The sequence below is a fragment of the Thermobia domestica genome, chromosome 4 (assembly GCF_964235325.1).
Source record: "Thermobia domestica chromosome 4, izTheDome1.hap1.1, whole genome shotgun sequence".
In the NCBI taxonomy this organism is placed as follows: Eukaryota; Metazoa; Arthropoda; class Insecta; order Zygentoma; family Lepismatidae; genus Thermobia; species Thermobia domestica.
In genome coordinates, this window is record NC_137457.1 from 225,110,412 (window position 1) to 225,126,855 (window position 16,444).

Sequence of the window (16,444 nt, forward strand, 5' to 3'; positions counted from 1 at the left end):
GGTCGAGGGAAATCCATTACATATTATGGTCTACTTTCGGGTGCAGAGCCATCTATCCAAAAGAATCAACAACAGTTGTTTCTGACAAGAATAAACTGAGAAAGGATGGCGGAAGTTTTAAAAAGGTAAGTGAAGGTAACAGTATATTTAGTTGAGCAGCATCAAATATTTACTTTCTATAATAAAAACAAATTGGAAGTGAGTGTACTGAAAATAACACAACTTTGTTTCTTGTAAAATGCCTGTTAGAAGGATTATGAAATTTGAAAATGAAACTGGCGTTTGCTTTGAGCGCTCTTTGCCATTCGTAGTTAAAGTATTGATTGGGCATCCTGGTAGTTGTTCTCAGTGAAAGATGAGGTATGATACGAAAGTGCAGAAGTGTAAATTCTTCTAATCCCTGCATTTTTTGATATTTATCACAGTTGACTTCAATTATTGTGCGTCGTTTGTATATACTAATGAGTTTACTTTGTGCTCTGTGTTGCTACATCGAAGATATGTGTACGATGACAGGCAAATACGATATGCAGGGCCAGAATTGTTACACTTCAACTGACACTCGGAAGACAATGGCACACAATACATTTTTTGACCAATTATCCTTGTTATTGGAGGTAATATCTGTGAAATATGAAATTAGGTACTTTTTAAAAATAAGTATGGAAAGCAGAATTTAATTGTTGGGGCATTTGGAAGCGAAATTTGCAGCTAATTTCGAGATAATTTTGATGGACATCGTGCGTAAAAATTGATATAATTTAATATGTGCCTTTTTAGACATAGATTTATCCTACATAGACTTACACCTTAAATAAGTTGTGACCGTCGTGAAAGACAAATAATTATCGTATTTATTATTTTGTTTAAGGCGTTTACGACAGGTATTGAAATGAAACATTTTATGCTTTGCGTTGTGTATATTTTAATAAATAATGTGATTATTGCACGGTTGGCTTATATGTCAGCTTCCTCAGAAGTAAAATGTATTTAACTGGCTATACTTTATAATGTGACTATTTGTTAAACATGTGTCACTATTTAACAAAATCTTACATGGTATCTTTGTTCTTACAATAGTTTTAAGCACTAGGAATTAATTTGTGCAAAAGGCAGTGCACTTATAGGGGTTATGTGGTAACTCACTCCCTATCCTTCATTTGATACACTCTGCCGTGGTATCGTACCTTATATATATGCTCTTGTGTAATAATATCTCAAAAATTCAATGTCATTAATAAAATACACCTTAATGCATTAAAAAAATTGAAATGAAATCTCCCATGGTAATGCCGGTTAGACTAAGAGAGACGGCAATGATGAGAGATGAGTGAATTTGTGGAATGAAGAAAGTGGGAGCAAACGGAAGAACCCCGAGAAAACCCACGAACACGGTGTTTGTCCACTACAAAGTCCACACAGCGCGAGCTGGGATCGAACCAGGGACCCCAAGCACCGGAGGTGAACGCTCTACCACTGAGCCACCGCGCCCCCTTAATGCATTAAAATACTATTAAAGGCTTAATACATCAGAACTTTCATGCTATTACCATGCAGTTCCAAGTCAACTATCCCTATTTGGAAAATAAAAAATGTGCGTTATGTTTAGCAGAAGGGGTCCAGAAGCACGTAAAAAGCACAAAATTTACAGGAGAAATGGATGATGCAAGTAGTTACACGTAACCAAAACTAACCTAATCTAATCTGAGCTAACATAATATAAGAAGAAATAAGCGAAATTTTATCATTTTTTTTTTTTTTTTGGAAAGTTATGCTGGACCCCTACACTAACATAAACTAACCTAACCTGAATTATACTAATCCAAAGTCACCTAAACTAACCTAATGTGAACAAAAATTACCGAAATTGTATTTTTTTTTTTTTTGTTTTTTTTGTTAAAGAAACAATTGCTGGGCACCTTCTGCTAAACGTTAGCCAAAATTGTAATTGGTTATAGTCAAAAAGTTAGTAATAACGATAAGAGTATGAAATTATGCACGCAAAGATAATCATGGCGTTAACTTAATAAATGTAAAAGTTACATCAATCAGAATATCGCAGAACTACGCTATACTCTATGTGTAGAAAGTGTGCCTTACATCATTGGCTAGGGCTGTTTGCGATTGCTGTGGAGACATTCCATGGGTCGTTTTTTGAAGTACCTATATGTCTCTCGGCAAGGTACCCCGTGGGTCTCTTGAAAACTCTTTGAGTTCCCCTGTGAATAAGCAGTGAGCATACGCGCCTTTGGCGTGGGAAATCTGGGTTCGATTCCCGTCGGGAGCTCATGTGGTTCGGATCTTACGTTGAGCTGTATTTCCACGTGTCGTATAGCCTCGTTGCTGTAAGATGCGCTAAAACTTCAAATATATTGAAAACTTGGGAAAATGCTTCGTTTTCCCTGCCTTCCTGTGCTCAAGCTGGTTTTAGCCAGCTGTTTTCTTCATGTGTGTGAGAGAAATGTGTGATAGACCGTCAGACGACGGCAATCTGGTACGGTATGGCGAACCCAAGGGCACAACCATAGCACAGCATGGCCATGACCCATATGATCAAGTTCAGCCCTATTTCTATCATATTTATAGTCTTTATATACCGCACGTCTCTGTTAGTGGATAAACTTTTACAATCTGTCTTAGTGGGCTTCTTGTCCCGCAATTCCCTATGATTTGTGCGTGCCTCTAATCTTCATGGACTACAGCTAGAGCTTGTCCATGTTTTAGGTCTTTTAATACTGTGAGTAAGAGTGCGCTTTGTGCAGAACATTCATAGGAACCGATTCCTCGAAGCAGTTAAAAGATCAATTCCCAAAAAACGATTCTATCAATCAGAGCAATCGAAAAATAATTCTGGGCAAGTTTTGAAAACTAACTAATGAGCAATCGTAATCCAAATTCGCACCAGTAATGCACCGTATAATGTAAAATTAATACCCTGAGGTACATCACAACAGCGACAACTAGTTCGCTATTGCTTACCATATGATCTAACACTCACCAAGAATTTACTCTTCAATTGCTACGAATAATTGAAATATCCTTGGGAACTGATACGTAACTAGGGTCTATTCCGAGAAATCAATTCAGGTGAAACGGTGAATTATCAATTTTGGGATCTAAATGTGTTGGCTACCCCCCCCCCCCCTAAAAAAAATTCCACGCTCAAAAACCAGTAAAGAAAACATCCAAACGAACAGTAAATAATAAAACCACTACTGTAAATCTAACGTAAGCAAAAAAATAACTGCAAAATAATAATAATAATAAAGTAACACTCACCACTAATTATAAATCAATGGAGCACGAGAAGAAACATGAAATACATCTCGCCAATAGAAAAAGCATCAAACCTTTCCATAAATAAGAGAAATGACTTCGGCGTATTCGACCAACCGTCTGCCGAACAAACTCTCGTCCATCTCAACTGTTAGTCCTGGATCTCCGATAAAGTCACTAGAATTTTAACGATTGTTTCAAGACACACACCTGTGCATAAACAAAACCAATCCGAAACAGTGTGCCTACTGAGTTTCGAAGAAATTCCAGAACACTCGTTAATAATGAAATTAATTAGTAACAAAAAAAGAAAAAAAAACTGCGATAAAGATAAATTCACATTATCAAAGAAGCTTTTTGTTCTCATAGAAACATACTAATCGTCCACTATTAACAAATTTCGCAAACACGTTCAACACTTGACCACATTCAGTACAATTCAACTTATAACTAGGGATGTACCGATATATCGGTATCGGTGATATCGGACACTTTTGGGAGTATTGGTGTCAGCAAATGGATACCGATATTTACCGATACATTTCCGAATATGTTTAATTTGTTTAATATTAACAGTGATACTTATATTTCATCGGTTTCTTTTAGACTTAAAAGTTGATTTAAATTGTTATCAATTGTACAATCGATTTCTTTATGCATGTGTACGCCTTAGATTTGCATTACTTGTACTCAACTGATGATTTTAGTCCCTCGATGCCAAAATCAGGGTTGGACCCACTTTAAAACTCACCTGGGTTTTTGACCTATTTGTTAGTATATTATTGGTACAACTAAGGTGATCACATTGTAAGTGATTTTATCAGATTTTAGACTTTCCTTGGGCGAATTAGAGGCCTTCACGTTAAGGTAGACTACATCATTCAACATACGACCTTTATAAAGTTCTGAATGCACTGAATGAATTTAAAAAAAAAAAAAAAAAAAAAAAAAAACTTAGCTTGAGATAGTTATAGAACAAATTAATGTATGGATTATGCTGATAGCTATTTGAAGTAAAATAAGCAATTTTGTACTTTAGAAAATATTTTTCGTGAATAGTGTACTCGGCGACACCGAAGGACGTTATCGCTCATAAGTTTGATGGGTTTAAGGTCATAGGTGCTGGTACTAATAGTACCTAAATACATTAGTAAAACTATTAGTATTATTTCTTACTTTTGTTGTAAAACACAAGTTTCTTCAACTAAAATTTGGTTCTCCAACAATAACAGTTTAGTTCTGTCATTTGTTGCTACTCTTCAAATAATTATTCTGTAAAATCAACACCAGCAATAGCGTAAAAATTCTTGTCAGATTTAAGAAGCTTAATGCTCGGGGTTCCGAAGACTATGTACCGCTTACTATTTCAAGTGCTGAGCTCAAATTTCCGTACTAGTGGAAGTTTTGATACACATGCCATGAAAGAAGTGCTCGGGAAATTAAACGCAGAAGGATCAGAAATGAATACTTCAACAATAAAACTATTTATTTTAAGCTTAAGTCTGCCATACGTCCCATAAAAAACGGAACAGTCCAGTTTTTGGGCTCGAGTGTCCCGCGTCCCCGTAAATTTAGTCGTGACAGGGAAATGTCCCGTATTTTAACTCCGTTCCATTTCTGCTATCAATATCAGCTTATTCGAAAAGTGAAAAAAAAAAAAAAAAAAAAAAACCTGACATTGGCTGGAAATCCTGTAATTAGTGAATGAACATACGCTGTTGCAGGTAACAGTTTCGAGGAAGTTATTACAACCACCCTGTTCGACTTGATGGCAAGCGAAATCTGCAATGCTACTTTTTCCATTGCACTTTATGGAAACTCGGATACTTTCCGGAACATTAAAAAGAAAAAGAAAATGATGGCTTTGAGTGTTTCTACATTCTCCAGCAACACATTAGATTTAAGTTAACAAGAATTATAATCTTTTTCAGAGGCTAGGTCACAGAATTGTGCTTTGGTCCAGGTCTTAGAAAAATGTAAATCTGGTCCTGGCAATTACACATGACACAAGGAGAAAAATCAGATTAAACTGACGGACGTAATTTTGGCAAATACAACCATGTAAATAAATATTGCTAAACGCGCGAAGAATATTGAAGGTAGATTGTACCACTGGTTCAAATAATTTGCATATTGTTTTCCTTTAAAGCAGTTTTATAGCACATCTTAAGTTTTTAGGCATCTTCAGTCCATACAATTAATTGCAGGGTACGAAGAGAGAAAAGTAGCTGGTGCTTAGTGAACTTTCGCCTATTATATTCTTGAAAAAAAAAAAAAAAATTAAATAAAATGAAATCTTTTAGTCTCACGGTTATGCCTGCTATGCTCAAGGTGACGGTGATGATGAGAAATGAATGAAATGACGGAATGAAGAAAGTTGGAGGAAACCTAAGAATCCCGAGAAAACCCACGCACAAGGTGTTTGTCCACCACAAAGCTCACTTGGCGGGAGCTGAGATCGAACTAGGGACCCCATGCACCAGAGGTGAACGCTCTACCACTGAGCCACCGCGGCCTATTATACTTTTGTTCATAACCAGACTACAGTTCATTGCATTGTGTTGGAAAATTGAGGGGGAATCTGAGGTGTCCCCCTCATGGAGAAAATATGGGAGGTTTATTTACGCTGGAAGATGTTAATTTCATATAAGGCATTTTGAAACATTTATTTATTTCATATAACATGAATTGTATCTTGGTTCTAAATTAATAGACCCCTCTTGGTATTCATATTTGGCGAACGTCAGTCAGGCTTCTGGATGACTTGATCTAAATTTGTTCTTTGTCTGCCGAGCTCGTTCATGGCTAAGCCTGTAGTGTACGCGTCTTCGGCGTGGGAGACCCAGGTTTGCTTCCCGGAGGGAGCTCATGTGGTTCGGATTCCATGTTAATCAGTAGGTCCCGTCTCATATAGCCTCGCTGCTGAAAGGGACGTTAAACACAAAATCAACTCAACTCGTTTGTCTGCCTCTACCACACACATTACAGGGTACAACTTCGGGCGTTTAAGTTAAAATTTTCAGAGTACAAGCACGAGATACTCTAAATTTCCTGTATAGATTTTGGCGGCATACCAACGTAAAATATCAAAATGGCGGCCATTTTTTCAAAACAGCGAGTATCCACCCTACGAGGCTCAATTTTCAGTCTTTTAAGTTGAAATTTCGACGGTGGAAGCACGAGTTACGCTAAATTTGCTGTATAGATTTTCTCGGCAATCGAATGTAAAATTTCAAAATGGCGGCATTTTTTTCAAAACAGCAGTGAGTAGAAAATTGTTGGAAGGTGACAATGATAATCTTGAAATATAAATCACATTTTAACACTTTTAGCCCAAAGACATTGAAATATTTCGAAAAAACTCAACCCGAAAATATCCGAAGAAACGCATATGGGCCCAGGTGGGTGGGGCTTTTTCAAATCCTGGCCAAAATAGTGGTGAAGAAAAGCCAAAGGTCCTCATTCAAGGATAATGGGCGCGCGAAGATGATTTTCTAGGGAAGGGGGCATCCATGGTCTGGCATTTAATATACGTGGTTTGCTATATTATACATTTTCGTGAGCCAGGGTTGTCCCACACTGTCCTCCCCCTTCGCGCTCCCTTGGTCAGGATAGCAGACCCGTAGCTTGAATCCCAAACAATACAGAGGTTTCAATTCGGAAGAAAATGCTATGGAAGGAACCTAAAAGATGCTCACTTTTTCATTATTTTCTCTTACTTACTGGTTAAAAACAATTAGTTCTAAAGTTAAATAGTTTTATCGTTTTCGACTTCGTTCAACTAACCCCGTTTTTTAATGGTGTACACAGCAACACCTGATTCAGTATTTTGTAAATTTTGTAAATAATAAATATTTGTAATGGTAGTATTCGTTTGCATTATATGTGTGTAATTGAGACTAGTAAATACAAAGTAACTATCAAAGTACATTATCACTAAATATCAATCACTGACTCTTAGAATTAAGTTTACCGACAAACTGTAAGAGTGATTCGTCACATTAAAGTAAGTCAGAAAGTTCCTATGGACCTGTGGGGAAAAGTCCATCGTTTCAAAGTTAGGCTTTCCAAAATCGCGAAAAAGCCAAATTTCAAGAGGCCTTATTTTGAAATCGAGAAATCGTGGAGTGGTCGTTCTTATCAGCATAAAGGAAGTCACCCATACATAATCCAAAAATGTATATTTTATTAATGTTCAATGGGAGTGCAGAGTATTCTCTGCAGGGTAAAATTTCCCGACATGCCGTCAACCGAATTTTGAGGTATGCTCTGACTTTATGATTGGTCCAAAGCCTTGAAAGCAGTGATCACGGAATACTTTGGCACGATGCCGGAAGTGTCGAGGATCGTCAACAGCACGGTGTCTCGTACTCGGAAGAAAGCTTGCTACAATGTTTTCTTTCACGCTTATAAGTGAACAAAACGTGAAATATACCGTGACGAAATACATCGCATCACACATTATTCCGAACAAATGAACAAAACAAAACAAAAAAAAAACTGCCGGTTCCTAACATTCCCGACTTCACTCCGAAACACTGGATGTCGATTGTTGTCATGGCTTATCTCCTGCCTACTTTGGACCCTCCGTAAAATCAGGCCATATCTGAAAACTATTGAGAGCATATTTGAGAATTATACCCTGCACATCCATCGAAAATTGATGTAATATGCATTTTTGGATTGCGTATGTGACTTCCTTTACGCTGATAATGACCATCCACAGTTTCTGGAATTCGAAATAGGGCCTGTTGAAATTTAGCTTTTTCGCGATTTTGGACAGCCTTGGTTTTGAAATTATGCACTTTTCGTAATAGGTCCATATGAACTTTTCCTCTTATTCTGATGTGAGGAATCACCTCTTATAGTTTGTCGGTATAGTTCATTAACACCCTGTATAAGTATTTGCTGCTTTTTAATTCATTTTATGTGAGCTGGATTAAATTTAGAGGAAATATATTTTTTGTGTGGAACCTAACATGAAATTCTGCTTCTTGTCTTTGTATGTCAAATTTTGGTCTTATATCTAATATCTCTGTCACAAAGTTGATCATTTCATTATTCTGAAAAATCCTGTTAATATATAAGAAATGTGTCCAAAAGCATTAGTATCGGTATCGGGTACCGGTGAAAAAGTGGTATCGGTACATCCCTACTTACAACATTCAAACATAGAGCATGATCAGTCAAGAATACAGAACACCCAATCAGCGACATCAACACAACCAACCACAGCACAGGACACAGTATCAGTGCCACCAACCGCTAAAACTCAAAACAATATTATCTACAGGAGGAGCAATAACACCGATTCCGTACCTGTTACAAACAACAATGATTCTATTCTTCCGATGCCACATCCAGTGACAAAATCACTTTTTTTTGCATAAAGTGCACTGATCTGAGAATGAAGTCTCCTCTTGGCTCTTCTGCTTCCCTGTGTGTTCCAGTTCTTCTGATTCCTTGTCGTTTCCCTAAGGGCTCTTTTAAATATTCCTTCTGGCATAATCTATATCAATTCAGTCAGGGAGGTTACCTTGATGGTCTTAGATGTTACTGAATTTAACAGATGTTTAAATTCAGGACAAAGTAAGAAACTTCTTTGTCCCAAAACCCTGGTCGGAGATAGAAGCCGCTGAAGATGGCGCCTTTTCTTACGTGCGAATTTCGGCAAAATATTAAAATCCTCAGTCTCTGGAACGATTCAAGATATTTTGTTGCTTTTTTGTTTTATTCGACAGATAATAATATACAGATTAGAATTATACAGGGTTTGTATGATAAGTAATGAGACCAGGTCTGGAAACATTGTTTTATTGATCTGATCTGTACAGGGACTTAAAAGCTTTCGAAGTACTCTCCTCTTGCGTCGATGCACTTCTGCAATCGATGTTTCCACGCTGCAAACGCCCCCTGGAAGTCAGCAGCCGGCATGTCCTTTAGAAATGTGGTCACGGCTGCTTGGATGGCTGTGACGTCTGCAAAACGGGTTCCTTTCAAGCGTGGCTTCAGCTTCGGGAAGAGGAAGAAGTCGGCCGGGCTCACATCTGGGCTGTAGGGTGGTTGTGGAAGGACTTCCACCCCAATCCGGGTCAAAAAGGAGGTCACTAAGAAGGCGGTGTGGGCAGGGGCATTGTCGTGATGCAACTTCCACCGGCTAGCGATCGCCGGTCTTTTCCGCTTGACGCTCCTGTGCAGTCTCTCAAGGACTTGTTTGTAGAAGGCGGCGTTGACGGCTTGTCCTTGGGGTACAAACTCCTTGTGGACCACCCCCACATTGTCAAAAAAAACAATCAACATTGTTTTCACCTTTGACTTCGACATTCTGGCCTTCTTGGGGCGCGGGGACGCAGGAGTGTGCCACTCCGCGCTTTGACGTTTCGTTTCAGGGTCGTACTGGAACACCCACGACTCGTCACCTGTTATGACGTCATCTTCAAAGTTAGGGTCACTGTTCATGAGGTTCAACAGTTCCTGACAACAATCAACACGTCGTTGCTTTTGTTCGTCAGTCAACACTCGCGGCACCAGTTTCGCACAGATTTTTCTCATTCCCAATTGTTCCGTCACAATCTTGTGCACTGTTGTGTGGTTCATATCGAGTTCATCAGCAATCAATCTCAACGATAATCGACGGTCTGAGTTCAGGAGATCCCTCACTTTTGCCACAGTTTCGTCCGTAGTCACTGTTGTCGGGCGTCCAGCCCTCTCCAGATCCTCAACGCTTTCCCGGCCGTTCCGGAACGCACTGTGCCAACGAAACACCTGGGCTTTGGATAGGGCTTCCTCTTTGTAGGCCTCCGTGATGAGAGAAAGCGTCTGAGTAGCCGTTTTCCCCAGGCGAACGCAAAATTTGATCGCATAACGCTGTTCGATGGAACCCTCCATGTTTGTTGATTTTCCGCCGTGACAAGAATGTTCACAAGGGCTTTGTCCAAGGCTTGTCCGCGCTCCACTAAGGCTCGGAGCCAACTGACGCGCGGTGCGTTGCTTTGCTCGGACCCCCCCCTACATCCTCCATCACCGACAAACCCGCTCCAGCGACACGCGCGCCGCGGCGCGGCGAGTCTCATTACTTATCATACAGACCTTGTATCTTCTGATGGAAAATATGTGACCAAGTTTCTTTCGGATTTCTTTTTTAATATTTTTCTTTAAATGTCAATCCCAAAAAAGTTGATTTTGTAATTATTGATAAGTATCATACAGTACTGCACGCTCTCAAATGGAGAACTCAATTGAACAGGATTTATAAACAATTGAAAATTTTGTTATACTTGAAACCAGTTGACATTACCACATTCTCATATATTGTTTTCATGAAATCAAAATGTAGTTTTATTTGATATGGCATCCGTATTCTGCATAAAGATAAGTAACAGACAGAGCTTTCAAACATATTAAAGGTTCCAAAATATGAGTGCAAGTTCCAATATTACAGGTTCCAAAGCATACTACTTATGTACACTCTGCTTAGAACGGATTAGCAATTCAATGAACTAAAAATGTGTTCAGCTACATCGATATCTTCTTTTGATATTGAGTGACCCAATAGGATTTGGGAAACCCACAAACTTTAAAACATCTCGAATTGAAAAGAATTCCGGTGCCTTCCTTTTCCGTATCTGAGTTAATACGAGGGGCTACTGAGAAGTTCATAGCCCAACCCAGGAGTACACGTGGAATAATGAAATTCTGTATACTCCGCCTGAAGTTCTGAAGTTCAGTACACTTTCTTGCACGGTGCTCCAGTTTTTACCAAAAAAAAAAATTCTTCCTCGCACCACTGTTCTGTAGGGGACACGGCACTAGTCCTAAATGGCACTGGACCTAAAAATCTCTTGTGGCTCTACCATCGCGTCCGTGCCAAGAATACTGTCAATCTGTTAGATATACTGTTTCATATTACAGAACCAGATTCTAGCTTAGTTCTTACAAGTAATTCGTATAAATACATATTCAATTGTTCTGAAATAAAAATAAATAAGTAAATAAAGCCTATTGGTCTTTCTTGCTGATTACATGATAGCATTTGTGTGGTGACAAAATATTAACTACCTACCGTATCAAATATGATTCCCACATCTTTCATAATGTTCTTTTTTTTTTCTATTTCCACACCATTGACCTAGTATTAGTAACATAATGTTATGTTTTACTTGTATACTTCAAAAATTTTGCTTTCTTTGTGTTGATTTGAAGTAATTTTTATACATATAGGGGAGGCCGGGGTAATAAGAGACAAAAAAAATCTAGCACTATATTGATTTCTTGAGGAACTAGAAAAAAATGTATGTGATTGTACTAAAAAACAAGAAACCTGCTGATGGATTAAAACATTTTTCCAGTTGCTTTTTCATGAAAAAAAAAAAAAACGAAAAATTTTGTTAGTTAGTGTGTCTTATTACCCCTAAGGGGTAATAAGAGACAAGGCTCTCACTGCTCATGCAAATAGAATAGGAAATAAGTAAGAGTTTTAAGAAACATCTTCAGAGAATTCTGAACAATTCATTTTTTTTTTTTTCAGATCTGAAATATGTACGTAACGTATGTTCCGGAAATATCAAGATTTAAAAAAAAAAAAAAATGAAATTCAGTAGTTCGTTCGGAAAATTTAGTTACCTGAGTATTAAATACCAAAAACCATTAAAACAAAGTATAGTTGAGTTTTACGTAATCTAGATAAATCATAAACAAAAATCACACTACCAAATAAAAAAGAATGCTGACAAGATATTTTCTGGAGAATGTAGAAAATGAACTTAAAAAGTGCCAAAATTCTCAATGAAGAAAAATCACCGCATTTGAAAAATAGTTTTAGCTAACTTAAATGGATTGAAAAAGCTATTAAATTGTAATCATACACGAAGAGAACATTGAAAAATGTTGTAAACCTATTGTTGATCAAATTTTGTGTAAAATGTAGCCTATGTAGAAAACTACATTTTCGAAAAATATGTAAGATGAATATTAAGCCTTTTACGATGTACAGTCGAACGAACATATGAAAAATGTGCAAGAGAGTTTGGGAATGTTATGCTAGCCTATGTAAACTCCAAGCTAACATTTTAAAAACCTCATAAATTTAATTTAAACTTAAGTGTAACATAGTTATAGCAGGTAGGCCTTATTAATTATCTTAGGCTGGACCACGTAAATAAACATACGAAAAATGTATAGACCAAAAAGGAACTGTTGGCATATAGGCATGAGTTTTACTAGTGTTAAGAATAGTCCTACAAACACCTAGGGCTACCAAAAGAATAGTTATATTTAAGCTTTCTGTTTTGGTTTCAAAAGTTCTTTTTCACTTTGCTATAAACACAACGAATTTTTTGAAGTTATCCTCTGAAAATCTGGAATGGCCCATTTCCATTTCCATACAGTTTGATAGGTCCATAAAACACAAATTTGGATGTCACTGTTTGAATGTCATCATAGGCAGGCCAATTGAAACCGCTTAGTCTTTTTTCAAAAATTTAACCTTGCACGGTCCTTCATCTGGGAAAGCAATAACCCTCCCAATATACCAGTCAAGATTGTAGTACACGGCGTAATACATTTCTAAGCAAGATTCTGCTCTGATTGGATCAATTTCTCCTCGCAAACTTTCACCAGTTGGTGATGAAATTAGTTAATCCAAAGCATATTCTCCAATGCCACTATCTATGCACAGACTTCTGACTGGATTGCCAGAGTAGGAATTTTCCTATTTACTTTCTATATACAAAAAATTAGCAGGTTATACTCGTCACATGCGCTAAATAAACATAAAGTTGAACTGAGGTAATAAGAGACAGCTGTTTCTTATTACCTCTTCTATATTTTTAAAAGGGGTAATGAGAGACATGCGCTCAATTGACCTGAAATGCAATGTTTCAGCATTTTTCAAAACTTCACATCAATCTTCATAATCTTAGTCACAGATACATAGCAGCCATTTCCACATATGTAACTAACTTTTCACAATAAAAAATTATTTTAAAACAGTCACGAACTTTCGTGGTAAGTTCAAAGTGAAGGTATTTTTGCATCGTGTGATAACAATATAAAACCTCATGTTCATAAGTAGTGATAACAATATAAAACCTCATGTTCATAAGTACAAGTGGGGTACGAAAGTAAAGGTATTGATGGTTTCATTACTTATTTTTTTATAATTTCGATTTCATATTTAGGGTATTTTTCGGCCGTGTCTCTTATAACCCCTGTCTTTTACCCCGGTCTCCCCTATTTATCATATTCTACTCATTCCGTAGCAAATAGTTGTCATACTCGTAATTAACTACTATTTAGTCGTTACCATTATTAACAATGGTTTTAATATAATTAACATAGCTGTTATCTTTGTAATTAACTATTATTAGTAGTAGTAATAATAATAACTCTCTATGGCCTATGGAACCCGGAGGTTCAATGCCAGTTCTCCACTGACTTCTATCTTTAGCCAATTGGATCCAGTTTCTACTTTGTATTCCCATTTCTGCGAGATCCATCTTAATATTGTCCTCCCATCTGCGCCTAGGTCTTCCTAATGGTCGTTTTCCGATTGATCTTCCAGTCAAGATTTTGAAAGCATTTCTACTTTCTTCCATTCTAGCTACATGACCTGCCCACCTAAGCCTCCTAGACTTGACGACCCTAACAATGTTGGGTAAGCCAAGGATGTTATAAAATAGAGGATTTGCCTATAGGTATCTTCAACATATGAACTCAATGAAGCCAAAAGCAACCGAGCATCGTCTGAGCCGGCACGTCTGATTGGCTACTCTCGTTTCCGCCATGATTGTTGGCTCGGAACATTGCGATCTTAGTGGCTCGGAGTGGGCAGAGTAGGTGTGGCGAAGCTGTGACACGTGGCTTCACGATTTTGTTGTATAGAAAAATCCTGTATTTTATAACATACTTGTGGTAAGCCGTATAAACTATATAGTTCCTCGTTATGAAGTTTCCGCCATTCCCCATTCCCGTTCCTCTTGAGTCCAAATATTCGTCTCAGGATCTTGTTCTCACTTTTCCTGACTATGTTCTTCCCTCAGAGTAAGCGACCACGTTTCGCTACCATATAGAACAGGCATGATTATCGTTTTATATATTTCAAGCTTCAAATTCCTCGACAGAATTCGCGACGACAAGAAATTTTGAACCGAATAGTAACACGAATTCCCTGCTTTTAGTCGGCATTTAATTTCTTCGTGAATATATGATTTTCGTCTGTTAATATTGATCCTAAATATTTGAAAGAATCCACTTTATCAAAAGTATTATTTAATATTTTAACGCATCCATAATTTGCCGTATTACGGTCCCGATGCACTTCCATGTATTCAGTTTTCTCTGCATTTACTTCTAAACCCATGTCCATGCAAGCGTTTAATAAGATCTGTGCACTTCTTTCTATTGTTTTTCTATCATCCCCTATTAAATTTACATCATCAGCATATGCCATAACCTGGTCAATACCGTTCAACTCTAGGCCCTGGTTGCTATCTTTGATTTTCCTTATAGCGTATTCCAGCAGACAGTTAAATAATAATAGCGAAAACGCATCTCCTTGTTTCAGGCCATTTTCGACGTGAAAGCTCGTGGACAGAAATTTTCCTGTCCGGACTTTACTTTGGGTTTCATTTAAACATATCTTAATTAATCTAATTAGCTTTCTCGATATTCCAAGTTCCGTAAGAACGTTGTATAATGTTTCTCTCCTAACCGAGTCGTACGCCTTTCTAAAATCAATAAATAGTTGATGTACCGGAGTATTGTATTCCCACTTTTTTTCGAGTATTTGGCGAATGGTATGTATTTGGTCGATAGTTGATCGATTTCGTCTAAATCCGCGCTGATAATCTCCAATAATTTCATCTGCGTATGGGGTCAATCTTGCTAATAGAATATTTGAAAGGATTTTATAGGATGTTGACAAAACAGAAATGCCTCGATAATTATTAGTTACTTTTGTCGCCTTTCTTGTGAATTGAAACAATGATTTATTCTTTCCACTCTTGTAGCAATTCTTCCTTTTTCCAGATAAGGAGAATGAGTTTGTGTATTTTGTTCCACAATTTTTCGCCTCCAGCTAAAATTAACTCAGCCGTAATTTCATCTACACCCAGAGATTTGTGTTTCTTTAATTTCTTTATAGCGGTTTCTACTTTTATTCGGTTGGGTTCTGGAATATACGGTTCTGCGATGTGTATCTCCTTTTCTCCACGCACTAGTTTTTGGCTGCGTGTTCAGCAAATCGTCAAAGAAATCTTTCCATCTATTTAAGTTGCTAGTCGTATTAGTGAGAACTGTTCCGTCAGCTTTTTTTAATATATAAGCACGAGGTTGATAGCCTTTCTTAAATTCGCTGATCCCCTTATACATGCCCCGAATATTTTGTTTTTACTATCATCTTCAAGTTTCTTAATTTTAGCTTTCAAAAAATCGCGTTTCTTTGTTCTGAAAGTTTTGGAAGTTTTCCGCCTGATATCTGCGAAATTTTGTGTAGTTATTTCATTTGGATTTTGTAGCCAGCGTAATTTTGCCTGTTTTCTGTGCTAGTTTAATGCATTCCTGATCGAACCATGGTTTGTTCCTACGTATTTCCGCATGTCCCAATTTTTCTTTTGCTGAACTTTTAATACTATATCTAATTTCAATCCAAGTATCCTCAATACTAGTGCACTCCGAATCTTCTAAAACCGAGAATCTATTCGAAACTTCATTCTGGTATTCCTCTCTTACCTGGCTCTCTTTTAATTTCTTTAAATTAAATCTCTCCGTTTTCGGACATTGAATATTACCTTTATTCAACGGTAAGTGTCACAATCAGCCCCTCTAAAGACCGGACATCAATTATTCTAGATTGCCTTATTCTATCTACTAAAACGTGATCAATTTGATTATGTGTTTTTCCGTCTGGTGATGTCCAAGTGTATTTATGAACGTCGCGATGTGGGAATTTTGTACTCTTCGCGATTAGGTTTTTGGATGTTGCAAAGTTCACGAGTCTAACACCGATGTCATTACTTTCCTTATGCAGACTTTCGTTCCTTATAATCGGTTTGAAAATATCCTCTCGTCCTACCTTCGCATTGAAATCCCCTAATAGAATTTTCATATGGTATCGCGGGAGTTGGTCAAATATCCGTTCCACTTCGTAAAAACTGTCTTTTATATCGTC

General features: G+C 37.4%; 1 protein-coding gene across 3 annotated transcripts in view; it reads left to right on the forward strand.

Moving 5' to 3' along the window:
• The window catches only part of Pask (PAS domain containing serine/threonine kinase), a 148,915-nt gene continuing 132,471 nt past the window's right edge, over window positions 1–16,444 (forward strand). Inside the window, exon 1 of one of the 3 annotated variants that reach the window (XM_081755504.1) lies at window positions 1–125. In XM_081755504.1, coding sequence (XP_081611630.1) covers window positions 106–125 — 20 coding nt within the window. In that variant the 5' untranslated portion in view covers window positions 1–105. The other 2 variants (XM_081755505.1, XM_081755507.1) reach the window with 2 other exon arrangements.